This window comes from Notolabrus celidotus, chromosome 12 (assembly GCF_009762535.1).
Source record: "Notolabrus celidotus isolate fNotCel1 chromosome 12, fNotCel1.pri, whole genome shotgun sequence".
Taxonomy (NCBI): Eukaryota; Metazoa; Chordata; class Actinopteri; order Labriformes; family Labridae; genus Notolabrus; species Notolabrus celidotus.
In genome coordinates, this window is record NC_048283.1 from 16,123,691 (window position 1) to 16,150,143 (window position 26,453).

The 26,453-nt window shown below is 43.7% G+C and overlaps 1 protein-coding gene across 1 annotated transcript in view; it reads left to right on the forward strand.

Annotated features, from left to right (window-relative positions):
- The first annotated feature begins 633 nt into the window (after positions 1–633).
- si:dkey-246i14.3 (ephrin-A4) overlaps positions 634–26,453 on the forward strand; it is a 41,305-nt gene continuing 15,485 nt past the window's right edge. The window contains exons 1-2 of the mRNA XM_034698636.1: positions 634–1,197; positions 23,292–23,590. Of these exons, the coding sequence (XP_034554527.1) occupies positions 1,085–1,197; positions 23,292–23,590 (412 nt within the window). The 5' untranslated portion in view covers positions 634–1,084. The remainder of the gene's footprint in view (positions 1,198–23,291; positions 23,591–26,453) is intronic.

Consider the following 26,453-nt stretch of genomic DNA (forward strand, 5'->3'; position numbering starts at 1 on the left):
ACTGTCACTACATCCTCCCCTGGGGCGGCTGACAACAACCAATGAATTAATACTGATCAACACACACACATACACACACACACACACAGACACAGACCTCATATAGACAAGTGTTACTGAACTCAATGTGGACTGTGTGAATACGTAATGTGTGTCACAAGGGTTGAGTGGCTTCCACGTCTTTGACAATCATGTGGGATGGGTACCTGAATGCATCATTTAACCATATGTTGCCCTATATTTGGGTTACTGTTCCCAAAAAGTTCATAGGCCAAAATGAGGATTAAAAGGATTGCTTGAGCAAGCTGCTCAAAAGCTCATCACTGCCATAGTACCTTGGAGCAAAACACTGAAATAAGCTGCTCAAGGTCTGTTTGAGCTTTACATTTCACCACTCAGCTCCTGATCAGTCATATCTGAAGGGAAAAGAGGACAGATGGTCCCATGCGCTCCTGAAAACTGGAACAGTGACAGACGGTCTCCCCACACCAGTCGGCGCACCTCACAAGGATTTAACTTTGCACTACAGGACCCACACATCACCACACCCTTGTCAGCTGATTGGCTCAAAGTTGGCCGGGCACCGCCCTCTGCTCTGCGGATCCGCCCTTCCAGTACTCCGCAGCCTGTTGCTGCCAAACCAGCTGGCAGTTTCAATTGATAGTCTGACCCATAACTGTAGGCAACAGTCGAACCCGTGACCTCTGCAATCAAATTTAGTCTCTCTCTCTCTTTTTTTTTTTTTTTTGGTTTGGTTTGTATTTTTCAGTTTGCACACCCTAGGTCATTATGCGGACTATGGACAAACACGCAAGAATCTTCTACTCTGGAGGTCCACACCTTCCTCCCTGCAGCCTGTAATTTAACCCTTTTTAACGACTCTCACACATTTACCTTTTTGACATCATGCGAGACTGAAGCAGCTGATAACATAGAAGTTCGACTTTGTCCACAAGTTGGTGAATCTACAGGGTGGAAAAGTTGTTCACAGCACTCCTCGTCCCTATCCGGGTCTCCTCACCTGATCTGCACGCCACTCTCAGCCGGCGCGCACAGCGTCTTTGCGGCCCCTGCGGCGGTCAGGATGTGGACCCCGGGGAATCTGCCTGCTTGGAAAGCAACGATTTTTCTCTGTAACATCATCTCTGCAGCTTTGGCCAAAAGACACGTCGTGTACTGGAATTCCACGAACACAAGGTGAGGAAACACTGTGCGCGTAATGATGCTACTTTCCACACAGAAGAGCATTTTCTCTCAGGGCTCCTTCACATATAAATGGGGGGTTTCATTTGAGAGGGTAAAATCAGTTCATTTGAACTTACTTTGCATAGAACAGATGTAGCCGGTCTGAACTTGCACTGCCTCTCTATTGCACAACGACCACAATAATTCCTCCTAAATGAGTCAGGCTTTAGTCTGCTTGAAGAATCTCTGCTATGCTGCAGATCACGTCCTCGTGCTCCTAATTGAAGAGAGGTGCAGGGCAGGTATGATTATCTAAAACCTGAACTAACCCTGCAGCTATCAGACAGGTTTTTTAATGTAGAATTAGCAAGCTAGAACTGTGGGGATACTGTGATTCATTTAAGACAGAGTGGCCTGATGTCACCCTCCAGTGCAGGTATCTTTATCACTGTGACTAACCCTGGCTTTCACCTGTCCACGGCTGATAATGCTGCTTATAGCGTGTCAGAAGTGAGGGTTTCTTCTCTGAGTAGTGTCCTAGATAGCATTCTGGGCACACAGGTGCACATTAAAGGCTAAAGTGCTGCTGGATATAAGCTAATATGTAGTTAGGTAATGGGATGGTGTGTGTGTTTGTGTGTGTGTAATGGGTTGATATGGGCCATTAGCAAGGCAGAGTTAGGCTCACCTGCTGATCCAGGTGTTCCAGTCTGCTTAATTGAAGGGCTGAGGTTCAGGACCTGCAGGGCCAGTAGGGCTACTGTCCAAAATAACACATCCACCATTCTCTCACCCAGTTATTTAGAGACTCTCTCTCTCCTTGAGGCCCTAATTCCCCAAACAGTCTTTAAGATGGATGACCTTCTATCTTAATAGCCGCTGGCCACTGAGACCACTTCCTAAATCACAGATTTCGTTGTGTTTTACATTTCTGGATGCACAAATTGTGGCAAAAATATGACTCCTGGGAGGGATAATTTCCCTGGGGACTCCTTTGTCAGGTCTGCAGGACTCATCCTGTACTCGAGTCAGCCGAGGTTATGCTCAGTGTGCCCAGGCGGGTAAAACCCAGTCCTGTAATTGGGATCCAACAGAAATGTGTTATGGAGGAACGCCGTGAGGATTAGGAAGCACCTTCTTGTCCCCCAGAGATTCAGGGATGAATGGTCACAGCCTGTGGCAGGGCCACACAGTCGGCTGCAACACCACACAATCACAATGCCATCAGCATCACGGCGCAGTGGTAACCCACTGTGGCAGAGAATCACTCTCATCAGCAGCACCACCCAATCACAAAGCTATCAACAGAGCCATGATGTTGCACCCGGTCCACAATCCCCTGGGTTTACTGCTAGGACTCTCTTTCCTTCTCCTCTCTCCTCTCCTTTTCTCTCCTCTCCTCTCCTTACTCTTCATTACCTCCCTTGTTACATCCCGCTCTCCTTTTCATTTTTTGCCTCCACACTCGCCCACCCCCTCAGTCCCTTTATCTCTCATGGCTCCCTCCTGCCCGGCGATGGATATTGGCGGTGTGATTAGTTGAGCTTCAGTCATTTTCCCATACCATATTTTCTATTAGCTGCCAGCCAGCCAGCCAGGTTGTCCTGAGGCCTGTAAATGTAGCCTGGCGGAGGAAGAGACGCTCAGGGAGGAAAGAGTAAGGCTTCTGTTGGCTTGGCGCACAGTAGAGGGTCCAAGAATCCGCTCATCACAAGTGGTACAGAAGGCCCTCTAAATCACTGAAAAAAACACATTTGGCTTTCATGTAATTGTTTAAAATGTGGTTAAACCTGTAACTAAAAAGCTTAGGGCTCATCTCATGGAGCAGCATCAATAAAAGTGTTGTGTGAACTATCGCTCGTACAGCTTTTATACGAACTCGGCTCAAGGAAATATCTGACTTCTGTTCCTATGTGACGAATATACTGTTTAGCATCTTTTAGCTAGCTGTTTTAGTTTGATGGCTAGCAAGTTTAACTGTTTTATTCAGATTCACTGCTTTCATTAGCCTTGTTTGTTGTAAAGTAGCTACAGAAGAGAGGCTGCAAGCTACTGGTGAACATGCAGAGGGAAGGATTTATCAACCAGTGAAGCATTTAAAAGAGCTAACTTGATATCCTCAGGTGTTGTTGGAAACCTAAACAGGACAAATATTGTAGAGTGAAATTTGGACTTAGAATCTCAAGGTTGTCAGAAACATAACTCAAAAATGCATGCTTATGTTGCTCTGTGTTTGCTGAGTCTGTTACATGCAACTAACTCTTTGCTAGCGCCAAGGTATGCAAGCTAGGTTTTCAGTGTTGTGAATTAAGTGGAACATGTTGGCAGGGCCTCTTTTTAAATTTGACCCAGTGCTGCTCATTTCTGTAGTTTCCTTGTAAATGTTGGATGTGTAGGACCTTACTGCTGTCGCTGTTAAATTAGCCAGAGAACTGTGTGGACCAGCTTCAGGGACAGAGGAGCTAGCTGCAGTTACAAATGTTAGATTAAAGGTTTTCGCTCGTATGTAACACTGTAACTGTAGTCGGTGAGAGAACATTCTCCTCCTAATACAAAGACTGAAGACATTCTCTTGCCATCACCTTTCCTCCGACATCTAGATTTATGGTTTTAATGAAGCTGGGGCAGTGAAGTGGAGACTGAAGGGCCTTGTTGCTCTGTTCTTTGCCAGCTTATACGACTGTAACAAAGGCTCAGTGAAACACTTTAACTGGCACACATTTAGCACCCTCCAGATTGAAAAATGGAGCTTTGAAATGAAAGTGATAGACTGACTGCGGGGTCAGCGTCGAACATGGCAGAATCAGATACGCAGGTCTCTTTCTCTTTTGCGGGGCTCAAGTGGTTCGGTTGCCCTCTTTTATGATTTTATGAACACAGTTTACGATCGTTCTTGGTTTTATTACAACGTTTCTCTCAGAGCGATAGCTCCTTATTAGAAGAGAAATTATTTTTTACTTCCTGGAGCAGTTAAAGGTTAGTAAAATATTATAACCAGAGGGCTCTAAACTTGAGTATGTGTTTTGTGTGTGTGTGCTGACAGCAGACCTCAGCGCTCCCTTGAGTAGCGAGCTCAGACTAGTTTATAGGTGTATTAAGCCCCCTCTTTTGTACCATGGTGTGCTTTAAAACCTGTTGGAGCAAAGTAAGTTGACTAGCCACATTTGCTGATCCAACAGTGTCTGCTCCTTGTGCTTCATTCATCCTCATAAATTCACTCAGGAGGTGTCAAAAAGTTTACTCAGAGCTCAGAAACTTTACGGATTGAATTACCTTTCTTTTTTTTTGCAAGAGATGACTTGAAGGAGGCTTTTACAGTCTATAGAAGGGCTGCTCACACACCTCTAACAAGAATAAATGTCACCCAAAGCAGCACCTTAAATAAGCTACTCCATTTCCCTGTCCCCTGACTTACCCTTGTTCTTGGCTCACACCTCTAATACTGCTCTCCTCTCTTATCCGACATGGCAGGAGGCAGACTTGTTGCAACAGTTCCTCTGGATCTGGATCAAACTTTAGACTTCTGCTTCCTGACTCCTCTTGTTTTTCTTTTTCTCGCAGAACAGTGGATTAGCCGGGTGTTAATAACAGATTTAAGAATTTGCATGGAGAGATAACGCACAATAGGCGTGTTATAACCAATTTCTCTTACCTGTATCGCCTCTTGCTCACACTTGTGCGCTTTCTGCAAGTTTGGACAAACATTCAAAACAAACACCAGCTCAGTCCAGACCCTTCTGAACTCTCTCTCCCCTTTCTTTCTCTCTATCTCTCCCCTATTTCTGGCAAAAGGCTTAAGCCCAGCTCCAAGCCAGTGGGGCATGTTTAAACGGTGCATGAGGAGATGAATATTTGTATTGGTTTTCTGTATCTTTATTGAAAGCAGCCCTCATAAGTCTTCCGTGTAATCTCTGCTCTGTTTATGCATCATTTCCCTCCGTGTGCACTCATGAATGATCTAGTTTAAATACCAAGGTAAATCACGTTCTGCATGCCACACCTTCACACACCCGGAGACACACATGCCGTGTACAGTAAAGTGAAAGCAGGCGGCGTTTGTAATTGTGACTTGTCATGAAGATGATTGCACTTCCAGACTGATTTCTGTTTTTATATCGCTTTATTATTTCTCCTCCAGCAGCCGGCATGTCTGCGGCTCTTCCTCCTCTGTTGTGTGTGTGTGCATGCAAATGAATATTTTTCTCGCACTGTCTGCTATCTCTCCTCTGTGTGTCTGTCTCTGTACTAATCTCTGTCTTCCCCTGGTAAATGATTAACATGGAGAACCTGGCTGAACTATAATCAACAAACCCACAGTGAGGTAATTACCACTTTATTCCCTGTCCTGCTAACAAAGCAATCTCTCTCTCTCTCTCTCTCTCTCTCTCTCTCTCTCTCTCTCTCTCTCTCTCTCTCTCTCTCTCTCTCTCTCTCTCTCTCTCTCTCTCTCTCTCTCTCTCTCTCTCTCTCTCCTCATCTGTCATCACTGTGTCAGTGTCTCTCTCCCTTTTCTGTGTCAACGCCTATTGTCTCGCTGGCTGCGCCGCTGTGTTTCTGTGTGTAGATCCTGAGATGTGTTTGTTTGCTGATTGTGTACCTTATCTGTCTTTGTAAATGTGCTTTGTATGTTTGTTTGTGCTATTGAGTGTATTATCTGGAGGGCAAACTGTGGATGAGTTAACTGTGTGTACACTTGAGCTCCTTCGTCACTGTCGGAAAACAATGCAGGGCAGTGATTTTACTGATTTGTGGGCTTGTGAATTGACATTCAGGGACTTTGTCGCCGGTTGAAGTTGGTTTCAGAGGGACAATGGCATTGTTAGGTGTACGTGTGTTTGTGTGTGTGTGTGTGTGTGTGTGTTTGTGTGTCTGTGTGTGTGGAAGTGACCTGGTGCTTTGCGGAAAAAGAAACTCTTTGTTTCCTTGAGAAAAGATGGGAGGGTGATAAATTTCAGTTCTGGGAAAACAAATCCCAGAAATGCACCAGGGTACACAGCACTCCAAGATCTGATTCATTTGTGACCTCGCATGATTCATGTTTTTTTTACTAGTTTTCTTTCTTCCTTTGTTTTTTTTTTGTTACATTTTTCCTCCACTCACAGCGAGTAGTAGTGAAAGTGGCTTTGACTGGAAAAAAGTAAATTCCGGTCAGCAGTGGAAGCGGCTCTGAGCACATTTACCAACTGCTGTGCCGGCCTCTCGCTTAAATAGGTCATTGTTTTGTTTCCACTCATGGGTTGATTTTAGGTGTGACTGAAGTGTTGGAGGGAAAAAAGGCGTGTTGTTGCCTTTGGATGCTGTGGAGTTTTAAAGGAAGTGTGTGCAGAGAGAGGATTGTGCAACTTCATCTTTCGTACACGGGTAAGATTGTCAAGAGAATCTCTGAAGAAATAGGTACAAGTCACTGACACTGCCTCCTTTTTGTGTAAATTCAGCTCAAGACAACATAAAAGCAGCACAACGAATTCCTCTTTATCATTGAACTAACAGCAGAGATGCACAAACACAGGGAGACCTGTGCACACTGTGCTGGAAATGAGTTTTGGTTAGAGGCCTAGCAGCAGTCAGGATGTCTGTATTAAAATGGATCAGATAGTCACAGTGCAGCTCGGAGCAGACACGGTGTACAAGCATGAAAGGACAGCCGCTCTCACCTCCTGGTCAGGATATTTAGTCAATCGATACCAATTTAACACCCAGATATTATCATCAGCTTCTTGCATTATCGCTAGGCTGCATATGGACCCGTCTCCTACCCAATTTCTACCCCCCCCCAACATTGCTGTCCTGTTTCTCTGTGTACACACATACATCAATATTAGGCTGCATTAAGCTGTAATAAGTTGTATTGTATGAATGTCTCCGAGTGAGGTGGAACAGCTGTGGAATGGAATGAGGTTCAATGTCGTGTCATCCTCTGCTCGGTTGGCACAGCCCGGTCTGGCTCTGGCACAAAATGGCCGCTGCGTGGTATGTGTGTGTGAAGAGGGCGGCTATGGTGGTTAAGGGCTCCGAGTGGGACCACTTTCATTCATCCATTGATGGCACACAATGAGCTGGCATTGTTGGAAGTGTCAGGCCGACTGTGTATCGCTCTGACATACAAAACAACAATTAAATTGTGGCGTGAGAATACGAAAACTCCAAATTGTGGGAAACGCTTTCAGTTTAAGCTTGATCAAAACAACACAATCTGCCAGCAGACTTTCACACACAAACACACACACACCTGTGCACACACACACAAAAAAAAACAGGCAGACACACACTCCCAAGTACATATAACCTCACACAATGCTCTTCCACTCAGCTCAGAAATCCTGCCAAGAGGCAACCTGGGAATTCCCTGAGACAGAAATTGAATTAGTATTGACCCAGCCTGAGCAGAAGGCTGGAGCAGAAACCTGGATTATTGTACCATACAAGAGCCTGGCTGTCAGGAGGATGCTGAGACATGTTAGCCATCTTACCCCAAGTCTGCAAAGAAGCTTATGGACAATCGCTCCAAAAGTGCTTTTTTAATGTCTTTGTAATGGCATGGATGAAGTTCAACACTGAAAATGTTGCTGTAAATTTTGCCTCAGCTCAGAGAATTTCTACAAAGAGCTTGAATAGGGATGTGAATGTCTATTTTAATCACCAACCCTTGTAATTTATCAGAACTTGTGGGGAATTTGCGATGCTGTACTGCAAGTAAATGAGTCCTGTAGATGCTGTACAGAAATGTTAAGTTATATTCAAGTTAAACCAGTCAGTGAAGAGCCACTAATTTGAAGTTACAGTGCTAACAGAAGAGGCCATATGAGTGACATATTTCTTTTAAATTAAAGCTCCTGTGTGGATTTTTTACGCAACCTTATTTACAAAGGAGGATCTTATGTCCTTTTGCTGATTTGAGTGTATTTTAAGCTAAAATCTTATACTGCTTTATTAAAACCATCAAATGTGTCACTCTGAGAATCTTTGTCAGGGAGAATGTTCCTCTAAAGGGCTGTTTCAGCAGCATGCATTCAATCCTTTACCTGGCACCTACCCCCTGGCAGCAGTTTTAGACGTTAGAAATAACTTTTTATAAATAGGCACGCTTTATGCTGATGATGTTGTTTGCTTTTGTTGGTGACAAGGAGGCATCAGTGTAATTTCAGTTTGTTTCATAACCTGTTAAAAACTCCTCATGAGAGCTTTAAGTATGTCTGACTATTAGCCTTAGCCAAAACAATATGTAGCCATTTTTAACTTAAAACTCACACAGTATGAAAGACCTTTTTATTTTCCGTTTTTAAGAAACACCTCGTCGTGATGTTTGCAATGAAGTAAAGCTGAATAACACAGGCCTATCTCTACAGTATTATCTTGTGTTGGCATTCTGCCATGGAAAGGGATGCTGATGGATAAAAAGTACTCTGCTTTTAAATTAAATTATACAAATTAGATTACAGGGCTGCACTTACAGGAGGAAATGAGAAATTCCCCAAGTAGCAAAAATAAAAAAGACACTCCAAAATAGTCTTTTGCAAACAAAAGTTGTCATATTTGACCTTGATAGCTGGCTAGCTAGCTCATGAGGCTTTGTAAGAATACAAATTTTCCTTGATAGCGTCCCTTGCTGGTTATTTGAAAACTCTCTTGTGTCGTGAGCAAGCACACAGGGCTTCCATATTAACAACTTGCAATGTTATAGAGAGAGGTTTTGATTTGCTAGCATGGGTTGCCATCTTTGACCTAGTTCGCCAGCTTATGACGCTTAATTAAGTAATACATATTTCTTGATAGCGTCTACTGCTGCTCAATTAAAATCCTTCTGTCTTGTGATCAAGCGCATGCGGTTGCCATGCTAAAAATTGTTGCTACAGAATGAGATTTTGTGTAAAGAAAAAAAAAAGAAATATATGTATATATGTGTGTATATGTGTGTATATGTGTGTGTGTATTGATGAATGAACCTGCTAGAAAATACACTGACTTTACCCTTTATAAAGGTTTAACAGAAAAATTTGAATTGGTGTACATCTTGGTGTTTTTGTGTCCACTCTTACATATTAAATGAATAAATGTGCTCATCAGATTTAATTATAAGTGAGCGCTTCCATGAACTGTTTTTGTAATCAGTATCTCTAAAAAATACACCTTTTAATCTTGTTTTTTTATAATTTCCACACGAGACGGATCAGATCACAGATGTTGCATTAATTTTTTGCATCTGCTGTATGATTTTTGGGAGACTTTTCCACAGTGGAACAAAAACTAATATTGTTTTGGCATTGCCTCCCAGAAGTATGGCAGCACAGCCTTCTTTCCTCCCCCCCGTGATATGAAACACTCACATTCCTCTTCTCTGTTTCATTTTTTGGGCTGGCATACCACACACACACACTCACACACCAACACCACATATGAATACACACAATCTCCCTCTGAGCTTGCTTTTCCCCGTCAGCCCCCCAGAGATTGTGAAAACATTAGACCTGCAGTGGAGGGAGTGAGGGATGGAGAATGCGTTAAGGAGAGGATGGTGGTGGGGAAAGAGTCAACAGATTTCAACTCCCAAAACAGCCCAGGAAGCCCCCCAGGGATGGAGGGATGAGGTGAGAGAGGGAGAGAGGGAGTGAGGGAAGAAAGGATGTCAGCAGGTATTACTATCACTGTCACGAGCAGGCGTGAGGAGTACCCCCTCAACCCACCCCTCTCTTCCTCTCTCCCTCTCTCTTTGCCCCTCCCACTGTACAAACACACACACTAACTCACACACATGCACACACACTGATGCAGTACAGGTGTGGTGTAGCACTAGTGCCCTGCCTGCACACACACTCACACTCCGCTGCTTGGACTCTTGGGAGAAACCCAGTAGGAATCACACCACATTTATAACTGACAGACACTTCTTTCTGGTGTGTGTGCGCCTGTGGGTGTGTGGGTGTGTGTGTGTGTGTTGACCTAGCACACTTGTAAGGTTATGCATATCGCACAGTAACAGATGGGTGCATAAAAACGGTGGAAAATATGAATTGGACTTGAGATCCAATGCTTACTCACATTTTTGAGTCTTCCAGCAGAATAATGAGATATGATTTTAACTTGTGAGTGTTATTTTATTATGATGACTAAGCATTCTTTGTATATGGTTAAAAAAATCTAAACTTAATTTGAATTATTCTGCACTCTAAACAGACTCACTGTGTCAGCTCCTCATCACTCCTCATGGTGGCTTCAATGACATTAATCCTGCACTTTATCTTTTAGGAGCGTGTATTAGCCTTCAGGTAATCAGAATAATTATTTATTTGTCTTCTAATTCATCATTTAGTGGAGAATTGTGCATCGTGATATTATTGATATCATGGGCAACGTATCAGAGATCATATCGTACCGTGAGTTACCCTGCGGTTCACCTCCCTGTTACATGTTATAAAATCACAGCGGAATATCAGAGCAAAATATGAATGGAATTTATAATCCTACTCAAATTCAAAAAAATGTCTGTGCTTTTTTAAGCTTATATAAGGATGATGATGTTTGGTTTGTGTTTGTATGTGTGTCAGTTTTGGTGTTGACTGACTACACTGTGTATGGTTACTCATTATACAGATTTAAACATCATCACAGGTTCAAAAAAGGGAAAAGAATGAATGGTATTTGGTAGCTGCTTGTGCTTACTCAATCATGCGTGCCTTCAGATTTTTGAGGCATACAGGAAGATGATGGTGTATGGTTTGTGTGTGTTTTCAGTGTGTTTGATGACTAAGTGCACTCCTATGAGGTTATGCATGTTGTAAAATTACAGTATGACAACTTTACTGTTGTAAAAAAAAAAACACCAAAACATGAATGGAATTTGGTGTCAAATTCCTCTTCAAACATGCCTGCGCTCAGATTTTGAGTCCTACAGTGAGATGATGAGATATGGTGTGTGTGTGTGTGTGTGTGTGTGTATGTGTGTATGTGTGCCAGCATATTTGAATGTGTTATTTTTTGTTGCGATAACCAAGACCACATGATTTTCAGCTGTGCAGTAATGTGCAGCTTGATCCCCGTCTCCTGATATTGACTGCTGTTTTTCCTCTCTGCTTTTTTGCTGTTTTTCCTTCTGTTGCTTCTTTTCTCTAAACATTTTGTTCCAATCAAATCTTCCCTGTGCGAGTTGGAGGAATGTGGACTTTTTTTTTTTTTTAACTGTGATGAATCTGCAGTTGTGTAGCAAGTTTAGTGTTGTCTGTCCAACCTTTACTGTACGCTTGTCTTATTGTTTTACAGGATGCTAGAATAACTTACCGCACACCAACTCTGCCATGTTAGTGTGCAAAGCAGGGAAATAAATACTGTACACACAATCCTCCCACACTCCCTTGAGGTTAAAGTGATTTCAATGTGTCTTTGTCATTCAATTTAAAAGTTACAAACTGAGCTGTCATTTTGAATGAATTGCCCCCTGTCTCTGTCCAAAAGTGTGTTTTGTTATATTCATCAGAATTGATCAGATGGCTGTAATTCTCAGTCAGAGAGCATCCAGAGTGGTGCGGGTGTTTTTGTGCTGAATGAAAGAGGAGGTGGGGGGGTGGGGGGAATAGTCTCGTCCCAAATCTCCATAGCTGTGGCCTTGTAGCAGCAGAACTCATGAATCTCATTGCTCTCTTATTCAGCTGGAAATGGAGTTCTTGTACGCAGCACGCTTCCCAAAACAGTGCTGCCGACGCTCCGTGTTTATGATTGTGGAATTAATCTGCGTGCTCTCCTTAAAATACACTCGGTGACAAACGCCTAGTCATGAAAGTCAGAAAATCCCTTACTCGCTGCATTTCTCACATTAAAGGAGGTCCCCTGATGGATTTTTCTGTGAGAACAGAAGAGCTGTGTTGTTCTGAATCAAAGCACGACCTAAACAAGTGGCTTTGTGATTTACACTGGAATTTGTGCTACTATAAGATGAAACACTGTACCTTGTGCGTGTTAATCTTGTAATTTTAGGTCACAGTGGTTCATTACTTAAAGTAGCGGCCAGTCATCTGTAATCCTAAATTAATCAGTTAATCCCGATCCAGTGTCAGGCTGTTGTTATCCCCTGTGTGAGACCGCCGTCTGCACCACTACTCCTGACCCTCGCCACTTCCTTCCTCTTTGCTCCTAAACCCCTCCTCCCCCTCTTTCCCTCTTATTGTGTCTGAACCCTTCATCGGTGTTGTGGAACTCAACTGGTCTCCTCTAAGAAACTCAGGGGCATCCGGCCTTGAGGTAGAGAATGGCATCCACTTATATCAGGCCAAATGTTGAAAGTATGAATTTGATTTCACACGCTGTACAGGGAAGTAATAAATTGGAGATGTGTCTGGTTTAAACTAACATATATTCAGCAGGCTTAGAGCCAAATGGAAGAGTTAAAAAAGAAAAATGTCAAGAATTTAATTTGTAGTCCCTTTGAGGTGAGTGTGATACTTCTTGTGTGAATATGTGTGTGTGTGTGAGGGCGGGGTAGCCGGGTGGCTGTGCGTGACTAGAGCAGGACAAAGCTGGCTGCCTTGAGGGGGAATAAAGGGGACCTTCCATACCCCCCGACGCACCGACCGATATGAATCTTAACGGTTGTGACGGAGAAAGATGGAGATGGGGGAGAGAGAGGCATGGATCGCCTGCGAGAGAGAGAGAGTGAGGGAGAGAGAGGGGCCAGTTTAGACTCCTGGGATTCCAAAGCAGTGACCGTGAAAGTGCTTAGATAAACAGAGAGGAAGACGGAGCGAGGGGAAGGAGGGGAGGGAAGGAGAAGTGGGTGAAATGGTGGTGCTGGAAGAGAGGACAAGAAGGTATAGGCACACTGACAGGGGGAGGAAATGAGAGCAGTGAAGATGGGGTGAAAGAAAGCAGATGGGAGTGAAAACCAAGTGTAGAAGTTTTTTTAAATAAGTTCACCAGGAGTCAGAGGGACTGAAAGGGGAGCCAGCAGACTCTATTTACTCCTTACCTCTTGTGCCTCCCCAATCTTTCTCCCTCCATCTTCTCCTTTCCTCTCCTTCACTCTGTGTAAATAATTCAGGCCTGTTGCCTGTATTAGAGCAGGTTCCTTGACATGTCTGAAGAGTGTGTGTCTGCAGGAGTGTGTGTATCTCTGACTGGCCATTTCTCTGCTAACAACCACCAAATAATCAGACGCAAGGGGGGGAGCACACCTGGGATAAATACTTCATGTTGCCTATCCAGCATTGACCTTCAAGTCACAGAGAGAGAGAGAGAGACACACAAAAACAGAGTGTGAGAATAAGAAAGAAAGAGTGTCTACAGCATCAAAAGTGTGACCCACTTAGTACATGATGGATTCTCAAAGCCAAGGCTGATTTATCGGCTGCGTGTATTTGCTTTGTGAGCACCCTTTACACCACACTGAGGAGCGTATCTCAGCAAATGACCGTGTGGTGTGTGTTTTGAGAGGTGTTGCTCACCTGTGCTCCTTAACCCACTTACACAGGTGGAGTCTTGGGACGGATAAGAGTTAGGTTCATACCATGTGGGTTATAGAGTACCTGTTTTTGATGGAAGTAAGAACAAAACATATCATTGATGTTAGAAATGATTATCTATACACCTGATGTGAAATGCACACCTTTATTTTGTAATAAAAAACATTTTACTGCTGAATTAAAAGGTTGAATTTTTTTTTATTTCAACATGTGTTATCTATATAAAAAGGATTGGCAGACAGCACTGTAGTAAGAGTTTGTTTTTTTTAAAGCAGCTGAAAGCTCCAAAGTGGTCGAACATATTTTTTCAATATCGTTAAAAATGAAATAGTTTGGGGCGCTGTTGGTCTAGTGGTCTAAGCGCCCCACATCCAGAGGCTACAGTCCTCATCGCAGAGGTCGCCGGTTCAATTCCCGACCGGTTGACCATTTCCTACATGTCTTCCCCCACTCTCTACTTCCCATATTTCCTGTCTCTCTTCAGCTGTCCTATGGAATAAAGGCAAAAAGCCCCAAAAATATAAGTTTAAAAAAAAGAAATAGTTTCTGTGATTTAAAGGGGGAATAAAAACACAAATTTATGACAGTATAAAACGGAAGCTGCTCTGATATTTTGTCTGGATCCGAAAAGTCACAATTCATGCTTATCTCTGTCTGAATTAATTTGCTTATCTGATTCACGCTTGAGTCATTTTAAAAATGGTGACAAAATTTCTAATTTCCCAAAAGTCAAGGTGACATAATATACCAGAAACATGTTTTTAAAAGAACAAGATTGATGACAAAAGCTGCAATTTTTAACACGTTTAAAGTTTCAACCAAGTAATTTTTATCATTTTTGCATAATAAAGTGTTCATTATTACATTTTTTTAAATGTCCGTACTTATCTAATTTTTGCGTCTGTAAAACAATAACTAAGTGACATCGTCTACATCATAAAACATGAAGATTGATTTTCTGTTTTTGTTACTGCACTGTTTTTTACACTTTGATAAAACCAATACTTAAATGATCGCCCAGCTCCACCTTAACCATACACCACCCATCTCATTGGCATGAACCCAACATGACCACCCCTTGAGTAAGTGTTGTTTACTTCAGAAGTTGACATTAATTTGTCCACACCCTCTGTTTAGCCAGACTTATCTGCTCTGACACTGTGTGCAGAGCTTAAGGGCCCAAACGACAAAGTTAGTACATAACCATGAGACAAATGATGTTGACACAGTAGATCAGCTCAGCTGCCACTTTGTAGCAGCATACACTTTGATAGATTTCATAGATAGATTGAATCGCGGCCTTTTTGTCTGTGTCCACCCATCACAGTTGTCACCGTCCTCCTCCCCTGTCGTCTTCATCCATCCTGTCAGCGTCTGAGCGTTGAGGTAGTGTCGCTATATTCAGGTCTATGTATACGAGCCTGGCACCTGTACAGATCAGCCCTGTATTTACACTGCAGCTCCATTTAGACTGCAGAAACATGCAGAGCACTCATTACTCTGAGGTTTAGGCTGTCCGACAGTGGGATGCAGGAAAAAAAAAAAAAGACGGATGGAGCGAAGGATGGATGGGTGGGGTGTTGGCTTGGCTCCAATCCCAGCTTCGGATTGGTTGTTGTCCTGGCAACGGCACGTCTGACCTTATTTACCCCCTCGCACACCCCTTCGCTGTACGCGCGCGATCAGTTCTCGCTCAGGCACATCTCTTTTTTCCGAACACTTTTCCTCGTCACTTTTCTCAGCTCGAGAGCTAAAACTCTCCTTCATGTTTCACTTTTTTTTCTTCCTCGCTCTTCTCTTTGAAGTGTGACCACCTCAATGCATGCAAGGTGAGGGTCACGTCAGGTAACACTTTTAGCTGCTGCCATGCTGGTGGTCATACTGGGGCAACATTTTGGCCCCGGAATATTTTGGTCCAACAGCGAAAATATAAACGAGCCATAGACTGCAAGGCTGCAACTCTTGTCCATTTATATTGTGGTAATTTCATACCTCCCATGGAAAAGTCACTGGAAAGCTTATTTTAGGATCAGACTAGACCTCACATGGAGAGCGCTGCCTATGCATGACAGAGCTCTGCCACAATGGGAGATGATGGTTTCTGCAGACCTGCAGCCGTATCAAAATGGTTCAGATGGATTGGTTTCCATACTGATGGGTCCTGTGGGCCTGAATCGTGCAATTTTCCTCAGCTCTTGACGGCCAAAGCTATACGTCCTGTTGTGCTGCTGAGTCCCACAGAATGGATAGAGGAGGACCTTTGCCATAACAGGCAGAAAATAGGGTCTGTCTTTACCTGAGACTGAGAGGCCTTTCAGGGCTGGAAGCAGCAGGTGTGTGTTCTTGTGTGGATATCAGAGTGTTTTATCTGTCTGTAAAAAGATGTGGATGTATGAGTTGGTCTGCTGACCCACACAGTTTAATCGTGCTGTGCCCTCTGGAAACTCGATGGACCTGTCAGGGCAAGAAAGGTGTAACCAATCACTTTATCTAAGTAACACACACCTACAGTGATAGTTACGATAAGAAATAGAAGCATCAGGTTTTTCTCTGACGATAGCAAAGGGTATCTCCATGGACATAGTTCAGCAAGATGTTAAACTACTCAGATCCTAATGCACTTTAATTCAGTGTGTGCACGCAAAGAAAACTATAGACCAAAGTGGATGGAGACAGAAAGGGCGGAAAAAGAGGGACGAAAGTTCACATTCCATTCGCATACGTAGATTAGGAGTCATTGAAAAGACAGCATAAGATCTGGTGTACAGAAGCACTTCCTGCTGACCTTGACGGATGCGCACACACACTCTTGCATTGGCATACCAAACAGGAAAGAGTGGATAAGAGCAACAGCTTGTTCCCTTTCAAGCCCCTCTTTCCTCTCAGTGAGGAGCAGCTGATCACCGTCTTTGGCTCAAGTTTGATGACACCGACGATGCAAAGAGGAGGCGGTGTCTGCTGGGTCTAGAGGGGGGCGTGAGGTAGGATTGGGGGGTGATAAGGGGATTTTTCGACCAGCTGGGCAAGCGGGATGGGGAGGTAGGGGGGCCCCAGATGGTCAGAGGTGGGGGGTGAAGTCCTTGTTTGTGCGCGTTGAGGGGAGTAAGCACCAGGTTAGACACAACATTGGAGTTTGGGCTCTGGACTCAGCATGGCTTTGTGTGGGCGTGGAGGGGGGTGAACAGAAGAAGAGGGGATGTCGTGGGGAGGGTTGTCCTGATTCTGCTCCGTTTTGCATCCTCGCACGGAGAGATTAAGTAGGAGAGAGGAAATAGGGAACAAAAAGCCTTGAACCATGTAAAATCTTTGGAAAAGGTGGAGTATCAAGTAGATAAAGTCTCCCCTTTTGCCTTTTCTCTCTGACAGATGGGTGAAGCCCAACAATTATAAGATTCCTTTTATTCCCTCCTCAGAAGATTGGATAGCCTGTGGAGCAGGGGAACGCCGAAGCTTTGGAGACCTTGTGGAAATGTTCTCTCTCTTTGGTTCCACATTGTTCCCTCTCCACTCCTGGACTGTCTTTAGGCTGTTTTTGCCACAAACTCCTCTCATACTTTCCCTCAATCATTCCTCACAGTCGAGTACTGTTTTCCCATGAAAGGCTTCCAAATCCAGCTTCCTTTCACCTGCAACATAAGCTTTGTTTTTTAGTCTACATAAAGAAATGTAATGCTGTTCAGCTGGACTCAAATATTAGGATTTTTTTTTCATGTTGATTTCTAAATATATTCATCAGAACCTCCAAAGTTAGACAGATTTAGTGTTTGGACTAAAACTTGGTTAAGAGTGCAGTTTTTCCAAGAAAGTGGCTTCACTTAAATCATTCGTTTGGGAGTAAAGGTTGGAGACATAATGAGCAGTGCCCAACGGCAGGCTACTATTACTGGTGAGGTAACACACTAGAACTAGCTAGCAACATAGCCTGTCAAAAAAGCTGGTTAGAGGAGTTTTTCCAACTCTCTGTCAGGGTTTTATGTTTTCATGGTGCAGTGTTCCTCCTCTCTAAATCCTTTTAATTTGACACATTAAGGACATCTTTCAAAGGACTTATATTCTTAGAAATGTTATGTCCGTATGTCAAAAGTTAAACCCATGTTTCCTGTGTTAATCTGTCGAACTTACTCACCTACAGTACAGTGTTACTTACTGAAACCTACTCCCTAAAATATGCAGGCCAGACATTCTTTGAGGCTTTAGAAGCTCCACAGTGGCTTAATGGATTTTTTATACTGAAACTTTATTTGAAACATCAAACTGCCCTCTTTATGTTCAAATGTGATCCATCAAGATAGTCTTGTCTACAACTGTACAATGTTTAAGTTCATAAGAACATGGTAAAGACCCGATGGAATTGAGAGCTAACTCAACTCTGTGAATAAGATAAGATACTCCTTTATTCGTCCCACAACGGGGAAATTCATGGAGTAACAGCGGCAAACAAGAAGGTGTCCAGTAAAAGAATTTCAACAAGAATATATATAGAAAAAAAATGTCCATCAGAGACAACAGCTGGCCCATAATTCTCCTGTCAGCCACCACCTCCACAGGGTCCAGGACTGAGCTGGCCTTCTTTACCAGTTAGTTCAGTCTTGCTCTCCTGTATCCTGTCCGCCCACAGCAGGTGAAATTCTTCCAATGTGGCGTTCGTGTCCGGTGTTAGCTCTGTCAGCATGATGCTACTCTGCCAGTATTCCCTCTGGTGCTGGGTTAGCTCGTCCACCTTATCGTAGATAGATCTTACATTCCCCGTAACGGTGGGTGGAAGGACAGGTCGATGTCGTCTTTTTTAGCTTGCACCTCAGTACCACCACGTCACCATTGCTTCCTTCTCCTCAGCTCGCAGGGAACATCGGGCCTAGCATCGTTTAGCATCGACATGCTACGGGATGCTAACAACTGATCTCGTATGTAAACAATGCAACCATGATTACACAGGATCTCCGGACACACACAGGAACATAAATAGTAAAAACACCACTGCAAACGTTGCCAGTTTGGTGTTCATGGTCAACAAATGAGTCATTAAAAGTCATGACAGGCTCCAAATACAGAGATAAGTAAACAGATATGAAAAAAGAGTTGAAAAAAGAACAACGAAGAGAGAGCTGCTGCAACAAGCAGCCACTCGAGCGACGCTAAGCAACAACGAGAATAAGCTAAAATAGTTTGTTCCAGAGATCTGTTTGCACAACCTACTTCATCCTCAGTTTAAAAAAACAATCTACTTGTACCACTTTTGGGGAATAGATTTGGAGCCTGTGTCCATCAAAGGCTTTTTTTTGTGCCGGTAGCGCATATGTTTTAAACAAAACTATATATCACAGTTTGCAGCAGCATTAGCTGTTTTTGTTCCTTTACTCACGGCTCACATGAAAATTGCTCAACTTATAGAACAGCACTGCCCCTAGCAATGTCACGTCTCCATCACAGACAAATCAAAATCCAGAACGGGAGGAATTATGATGTTAGCTTGTCAACAACAGTGGACAGACTCACCAGACTTGTTTCGTTGAGGAGACAATTTTCAGGTTTCTTGTTGCAGCCAGTTCAAGCCACAATTCCAAAGCTGAATAACAACAAATATCAAGCAGAGCCATTCAAAACACATGTAACAGCCATTACAGAGTGAGGTGGAATTGCCATGAGACAACTCTTATAACCTAGCAACAGTGAGAACTGGTGAGAAGGGCTGTCAAGTTGAGTTTGTGTGTTGCCAGTGGAAAAAAACAACAACAGTATTAATGGACACAGGCCCTTATTGAGAAACAATCAAGTCCACTGACTGCATCTATATCATCTCAATAGTGATTTCAGTCCGATACTTGGCTTTAAAAAAAATGACTGATTGATCTGGATAATAATGTTCATAATGATGAAGTCGAACACCAAGACAACTTAGCCAATTTGTTTGTAAGCTTGTTTCCAAAGTGCATGCCCTTGTATTCATTGAGAATAATGACTCATCTGTCATCATGTGGCCTCACCCATCAGCTACATTTAAAAATAAAAAATACCATTCTAGGAAGTCATCCTCCCTGGAGTGAAAAGATTCTCCCATCTTACCAGCAGTGTTACTACAATAGCCGTCAGTGAGGCTTAAACTGTGTCATGCTATGCCCAGCCAAGGCCCAGGGACCACAGCGTGCTGTGCCCACTCAGCATAGTGACCAGAGTTAGGCTTGCCCTGCTGTGATTGGCTACATGAGAACTGAGGCCTTCCACTAAGCTTTTTTGGCCTCCGTGTTTCCCTCTGCACGGGGAATTTCTGCAGACTTTGACTGAGGGCTTGTTAGCGTATCATTACAGGCACGAGTGTTTATTAAAGTAACACTATCCACACTATACATTTTCTGAACTCATTGGGGATTGATAGTAAAGCGTAAGCATGATATTTGCATTTTGGTTGTAGTAGAATATGATTATCTCCCTGTGTCTCTGTGCAATAGTTGCGTTTAGTACCCAAGTGTATTCAGTATGCGCGCTGTGCAGCTGCTGTGCGTGATCGAGTATCTGTTCTGTATTCCTGAAGCTGTGTTGTGGGATTGTTGCTCCTTTAATTATTCTCTCATATTAAAGGATCAAAGGTCTCTGGCACAGTCAAGCCCCTGCATTTCATTATAAGTCCACACACACATACACACACATACTTACGCATATGTGTGTGTGCACGCTTGCGTGTGCATACACTTGAGCACATTGGGAGGACATCAGTTATGTTCAGTTTTTGAATTTTGAATGGGATTTCCTGTAATCATATAAAGGATAAATGTTAGCCTTTTCAAGTCGTCCATTGAAGAGCGCAGCGTGTTATTTCTGATTCCACTCCGCGCTGAGATTTTTCTTTATCACCCAGAGCTTGCACCATTCTCAGAAGGGTGTCGCCGCTCACCCTCTGGCATGAGGGTTACAGCATGTTTGATTCTACTGAGCTACTTTCATGTCCAAGTGCACACGTGTGTGTATGTGAGTGTGTGTGTTAGTGTGTGTTTGTGTGTGTGTGTCCTCTCCCCCCTGCTCCATCACAGCACCAGACCAATCCTCTCCTCCGCTTCTAGATGATGCTCCTGCTGATAGGCTGCTTCAGCGCTCTTCTTCTTTTACACCTACAGCTCTCCGGTTCTCCCATGATGCCTCGGTGCTGTCACCACTCTGGGTGCATGGTGGCTGGCAGGAGCAGGAGGGGAGGATGCTGAGTGTAATTAGGGCGTACCCGGGCCTACCATTGCCAGAGAGAGAGAGAGAGGGAGAGAGGGAGAGAGAGAGGGAGAGAGGGAGAGGGAGAGAGGGAGAGGGAGAGAGAGAGAGAGAGAGAGAGAGAGAGAGAGAGAGAGAGATTGGGAGGATGAAGTAAAAGAAGAGAAAAGGAAAGATGACAGTTTGACATCAGTAGAGCACACCGTCTCCGTAATTGCTGGCGTGCATATGGCATGGGGCCGGGGCTTGTGGGAGGAGGATGGGGGGAGTATGTAGGATAGAGCAGAGTCAGAAATAGGTGGGAGCAGGAGGTGGTGCACTCTCTAGGTTTGGGGGATGAGTGTGTGTCATCTAAAAGTGAGGATGAGGAGAGGAGTAGGGTGAGGAGGAATGCAGGTTGGGGAGGGTGGACAGGACATGAGCAGTGCAGAAGAAGCTTGAGGTGAATGACATGTATAGCATGGGGTGCTGCATGTTGACACAGGACACATCTATTATTACACACACACACACACACATTTCCACAGCTGGTGCACCTAAGTAAACATTTCTGTGTCTCTGAGAAGCATCGGAAAGCACCAGAGGTACTACCAAGGAACCAGCTGCTGTGTGTGTGTGTGAGTGTATGCGCGCTAACTCAGGCTTATGTGCTTTTGTGTTCCCTTAACCAGACAATCGAGTGCCTTTTGTTCGTCTGTAATTAGCACACGCAGGTAATAGAGCTATCCGACCTGACCACACACACACAGAAACACACAGTCCTACAGAGACATCCACAGAAAGGATATTGATCAGCGGAGAGTGTGTGTGTGTCCTGAGCGAGCAATCCAGATCGATGGCGTCCTGTCCCGTTGATAGATTGCCAATTCTGCGCGCTAGCTATTGAGCAGGAAGCAGCTTTGGTGAAACCTGCCTCCAGGGTCTCACCTGCTTTTCACACACTCACACACTCACTCACACACAGCTACACCTTCCTGCCTTTCTGCTCCATTATCTCACTCAGAAACGTGCACCATCGCACCAACATTCAAGCTCAAAGTTAACAGAAAGAGTGGATGTCTATTTCAGTTTTACTCTCGGGCGTTTTCTTGTCATTTCTCCTCTCATTGCTCGCTCCATCCATCTTTGGCCCACCTCAGTCTGCTGCCTCCTGTCATGTCTATCTGTTTCATTTCGTCACTCTTATCTCCTCCTCCTCCTCTGCTCTTCCTCTCATTTCTTCTTTTGCTCTCCTCTCTATCCGCCTACTTAACTTCAGACTACTCATGCTACCCGGTACCACCTTCCCCCTCCCCTTGTTGCACGCTCCTTTTCCCTCCCATGTTCCCCTTCACTGGCTCCCAGCACTCCCTTCTTCCTCTCTCTCCTCCGCTCTGTCACCCCTCTATAAAGGCTCCCACTGATGGACCTGAACCTTCTGCCCGAGCCGCATTCTGCCCCTCATTCCTTTTTACTCTCCTGCGCTCCACGTGAAGAGGAGTCCAATTAAAGTCTGTCTCCTCTAGTTCTTCCACTCCGATGTTCCTCTCCTCAACATGTGTCTGCACTTAGACTCTCTGGGGTCACTAATTAAAACTCTTTACTTCCTTTCTTTTTACACCACTTTAGTTCTTTCACCTGTTCACTCGGCTTGTCCTCCTCTTTTGCGTTCTTCTTCATATTTTTAGTTCCACCTGTCTGCTCTCACCCATCTCAATAACTTCACTCCTCATCCGTCTTCTTCTGTCTTCCACTTCAGTCTCATCTCATGTCACTGTCGCTCTCACCGCTTCCCTCCATTTGTCACACATTTCGCCCCTCATTTCTCTCATCTTCTTCGTTGTTACAGTTCACACAAAGTTGTATGATCATACTTTGTCTCTCGCCCTCTCTTCCTCCATATTAGCTCGTACACGGGTAACTCTTTATACAGCTGCTGACAGGAAGTCAGGATCCGCAGTCTGAAGGAGCATGCATAATGCAGCTCTTCTGTTCTAATGATGCTGTCTTGTCCAGAGTTGTTGTTATGCCTACAGCTAGTCAACCTTGACTGAAGACGCAGTTGTGAATGCACATGCACGTCGGTATAAGTCAGTACACGCCTGCAGAGGGAGAGAGGAAGCCGACGGAGTTGAGTTTATTTAACACTGAACCTCCCCTCAGTGGTCTTCATTAGCATATGAGGAATTGTTGCACTGTCTTGAAAATGACTGTTTTATCATTGTTGTTTTGTTAAAACATCCTTTAGGCCCTGCAAATCTTTGCTTTATCACCCTGTGTAATTGTTTTGTAGAATATTGATGAACTATCCATCTGCTATAACCATCCACATTCCTCCAGGCACAAAGGAATTATGAGAAACCTGTCATCTGTCTCCTCTCTCTCTCCATCTGCGATTAATCACCCTCTCTTCCTCCCCTTCAGTCATGTATCAATCTGGATAATCGTTACGTCAAATATTAATGCAACTTTCGTTCTTCCTCACAGGTTAACGACAGGAGATCTGTCCGTCCAGGTGAATCTGAACGACTACCTGGACATCTACTGCCCGTACTACCCAAACAAGGGCACTGTGGGGAATGAGAACCCAGAGACGCTGGCTCTGTACCTGGTGGCAGAGGCTTCCTTCCAGGGCTGTGTGGAGACCAGAAAATCCATCAAGAGGTGGGAGTGTAACACCCCGCATGCCCCGTTTGGACCAGTACGCTTCTCTGAGAAGATCCAAAGGTTCACGCCCTTCTCACTGGGGTTTGAGTTTCTGCCAGGGCGACACTACTACTACAGCTGTGAGTAGAGGATGTGTGTGTGGGGTCTGGTAGTGATTTGTTTCACATATTAGGGCAAAATGTAAATAAATGAATTCTGTATTTATCTCTACTGAAACCCCTTTTTATTGTGCACTGCACTAGGGCTGCATGGAATTGAAAAAATTAGAGGTTGCAATGTTTCGCCTTTCTTTTTTGTCATTTTTCTGGGGGGAGGTACATTTCTTGCCTTTATTGACAGGACAGCTGAAGAGAGACAGGAAATGTGGGGAGGATAGAGTAAGGGAGCGACCACTACGTGAGGACTAAGACCTATGTATGTGGGACATGCGCTTAAACTGCTAGACCAACCCCATGTTTGCCTCTCTGTGGTATATAGTGCAATATGAATATGAATCTGAATATCTATCTTGCTTAATGGAGCATCTGCTGGGGTTTCTGTAAAGACAGCAGCATCGTGTGAATGTTTACATTTTACAGTACTGTGACGCACAGATACAAACTCTGTATGCACAGGCGTGTGTTCTCTGCGCGTTTAAGTGAGGTGCTACATAAAAATGATAGCGGAGAGACCTTTATTGTGGACTAATCATGGGAAACTGAACACTTGCCAGTGTTCAGTGTTTCAGGTCATATGCCATCGCATGATGTGGCTTTTTGCATGCACACATTGCATATGTGCAAAGCAAGTTCCTTAAACCAAGCACTTTTATTTGGGAGAAAATGAGAAAATATCCGACACAGACAATCTCCATATGTGTCAGCTGAGAGTGAAAGAGACCAGAAAAGGTCTGGATTTTAGTGTCTGTAAATGAAGTCCAGCTGGGAAAAGGGCTTTAATCAAAAAATAGTTCTATCTCTGAATATCTGAGTACTGATGTACTTTTGATTAAGGATGCACCGATCCGATCCTGGATTGGATATCGGCTAGATCGGGCTAAAAATCGGTGACAAGGGGCCAATATAGTGCAGATCCATATGGCATATCTTTTCATCTCAGTTCTATGCTTTTCTGTGTTTAAAATAGCCATGTGCGTCTCCTAGTCATCAGCGCCGGCTGGTCTGTGCATTTTTGCCCGGTCAAGCATGATGGAGGATAACTACAGAGGCTCTGCAGTTTAGGTCCACGCCTCTTTTGCTAACAACTCCACCGGAAAATTGCAACATGTGCAGCGCTAATGTTTCAACGGATGACAGTTGCGCTAAAAAATATAATGGAAGTCCAAAGGAGGAAGTTTACGTCAGCTGTAGCCTACTGCAAAGAAGGAAGAAACCTTCTATTAATGGATGCAAAGTGTGAAAAAGCGGACAGGTCATTGGATTAATTGTTCCGGATCCTTGAAATTTCCAGACTCTGGTTTAGCACTTGGAACCCAGGTGCAGTTCACCATGAAGTCAGATAAGCCTGAAGTTGCCAAGACATGATTCTATTCTCACATTAAGGCATAGAGATTGTTAAATCAATACCGGGATCGGATCGGCTAGTATTGGTATCGACAGATACCAAAGCCCAGGTATCTATATTGGTATCGGGACCTAAAAAGTAGTAGGATCGGTGCATCCCTACTTTTGACACTTGGTTTTATACTGTATATCCATATGTTTAACAGACATTTTAGACATATGCTGCATACCAGTTTATTTATATTAATATATTTTCAGAAAAAAATCAATGTACCTATCTAAAACAGAAGTTAAGATGTTTATAATAGTTTAAGGAGGATTAGATGATATATTTTCTGACTCATCGTAGGGGATTGTTTCGTTCCACCAATGATCAACTACCCAAAGAAGTTCTATCAACAACAAAATACCACAAATAACCTGCTACATGTTCAGAGTTTTAAAAAGCGCTAACTAGGTGATAGTTGGAATTTTTTGCTTGCAAAATGACTTTAAGCCCTTGAGAAGCTGAACTCCTGTTAAATATTCATGGCTTGGTAAGTGAAAATCAAAGTCTGAGCTTTGAAAGGAGCAAAAATTGTGTAACATCCTGTCCTTAGGTAACCCTCATCCTAGGAGTTAAACAGTAACAGAAACAACTATGATAATCCTCAATTATCAGGACTTTTATTGATTGTAATTACTAGTTAATTATCAAAGTCTTGCAGATTGATTTTCTGTCATTAAAACTACTGTTCATGACAGAGCCATAGTTGACCCTGTCCTTGCTTAGTATTGACAATCCTTCTCAGTATTTAAATGTATCATTGTTTGTTTAAAATGTGTATAAAGTAATGTTAAACAGTTTAAATGAAGAGAAGCATGTAAATGTTAATGGACATGTTGGAGAACGTGGCGTCCAGCCAGCTCTCCATTTTTAAAGATGGTAAAGGTTAGAGCAGCTGCAGTGTTTTTATGATCCTTTGAGTGTTGGCAAACTGCAGCTTATAGTATTAACATTTTCCATAAATTCCAGCTGAATGACATTCATTTGATGTTTTCTGAAACCTGTAGGCTGTTACATTACCATTAAACTCTCCTGTGCTCCTCTCCCCTCACTCATGTACTTCAAACCACTGAAGGGAGAAAAGGGAGGGAGAGACACAGAAGATGGCTTAGTGGCTGTAAAATCAGTTGATTCTTTTCCTCTCACTTTTTTACAACTCCTGATGTCATTCATGCCAAGAGGAGGAGCAGAAGGAGGAGGAGGAAGAGGAGGAGGAGGACATGAAACAAGGCAGAGAATGAAAGAGTCAAGTGAGAGCATGGTATGGAGAGGTGACAACAAAGAAGGAGAGAGGGACCTGCAAAGTGAAGGAGGAAGAAATGGAGATCAATACATGAGAAGCAGAAAAAAAGGCAGGCGGACTAGCAGACGGAGGTAGAGAAGCGTGGAGGAGTGACAGAGAGAGAGAGAGAGCAAAAGATGGACACAGTCTGA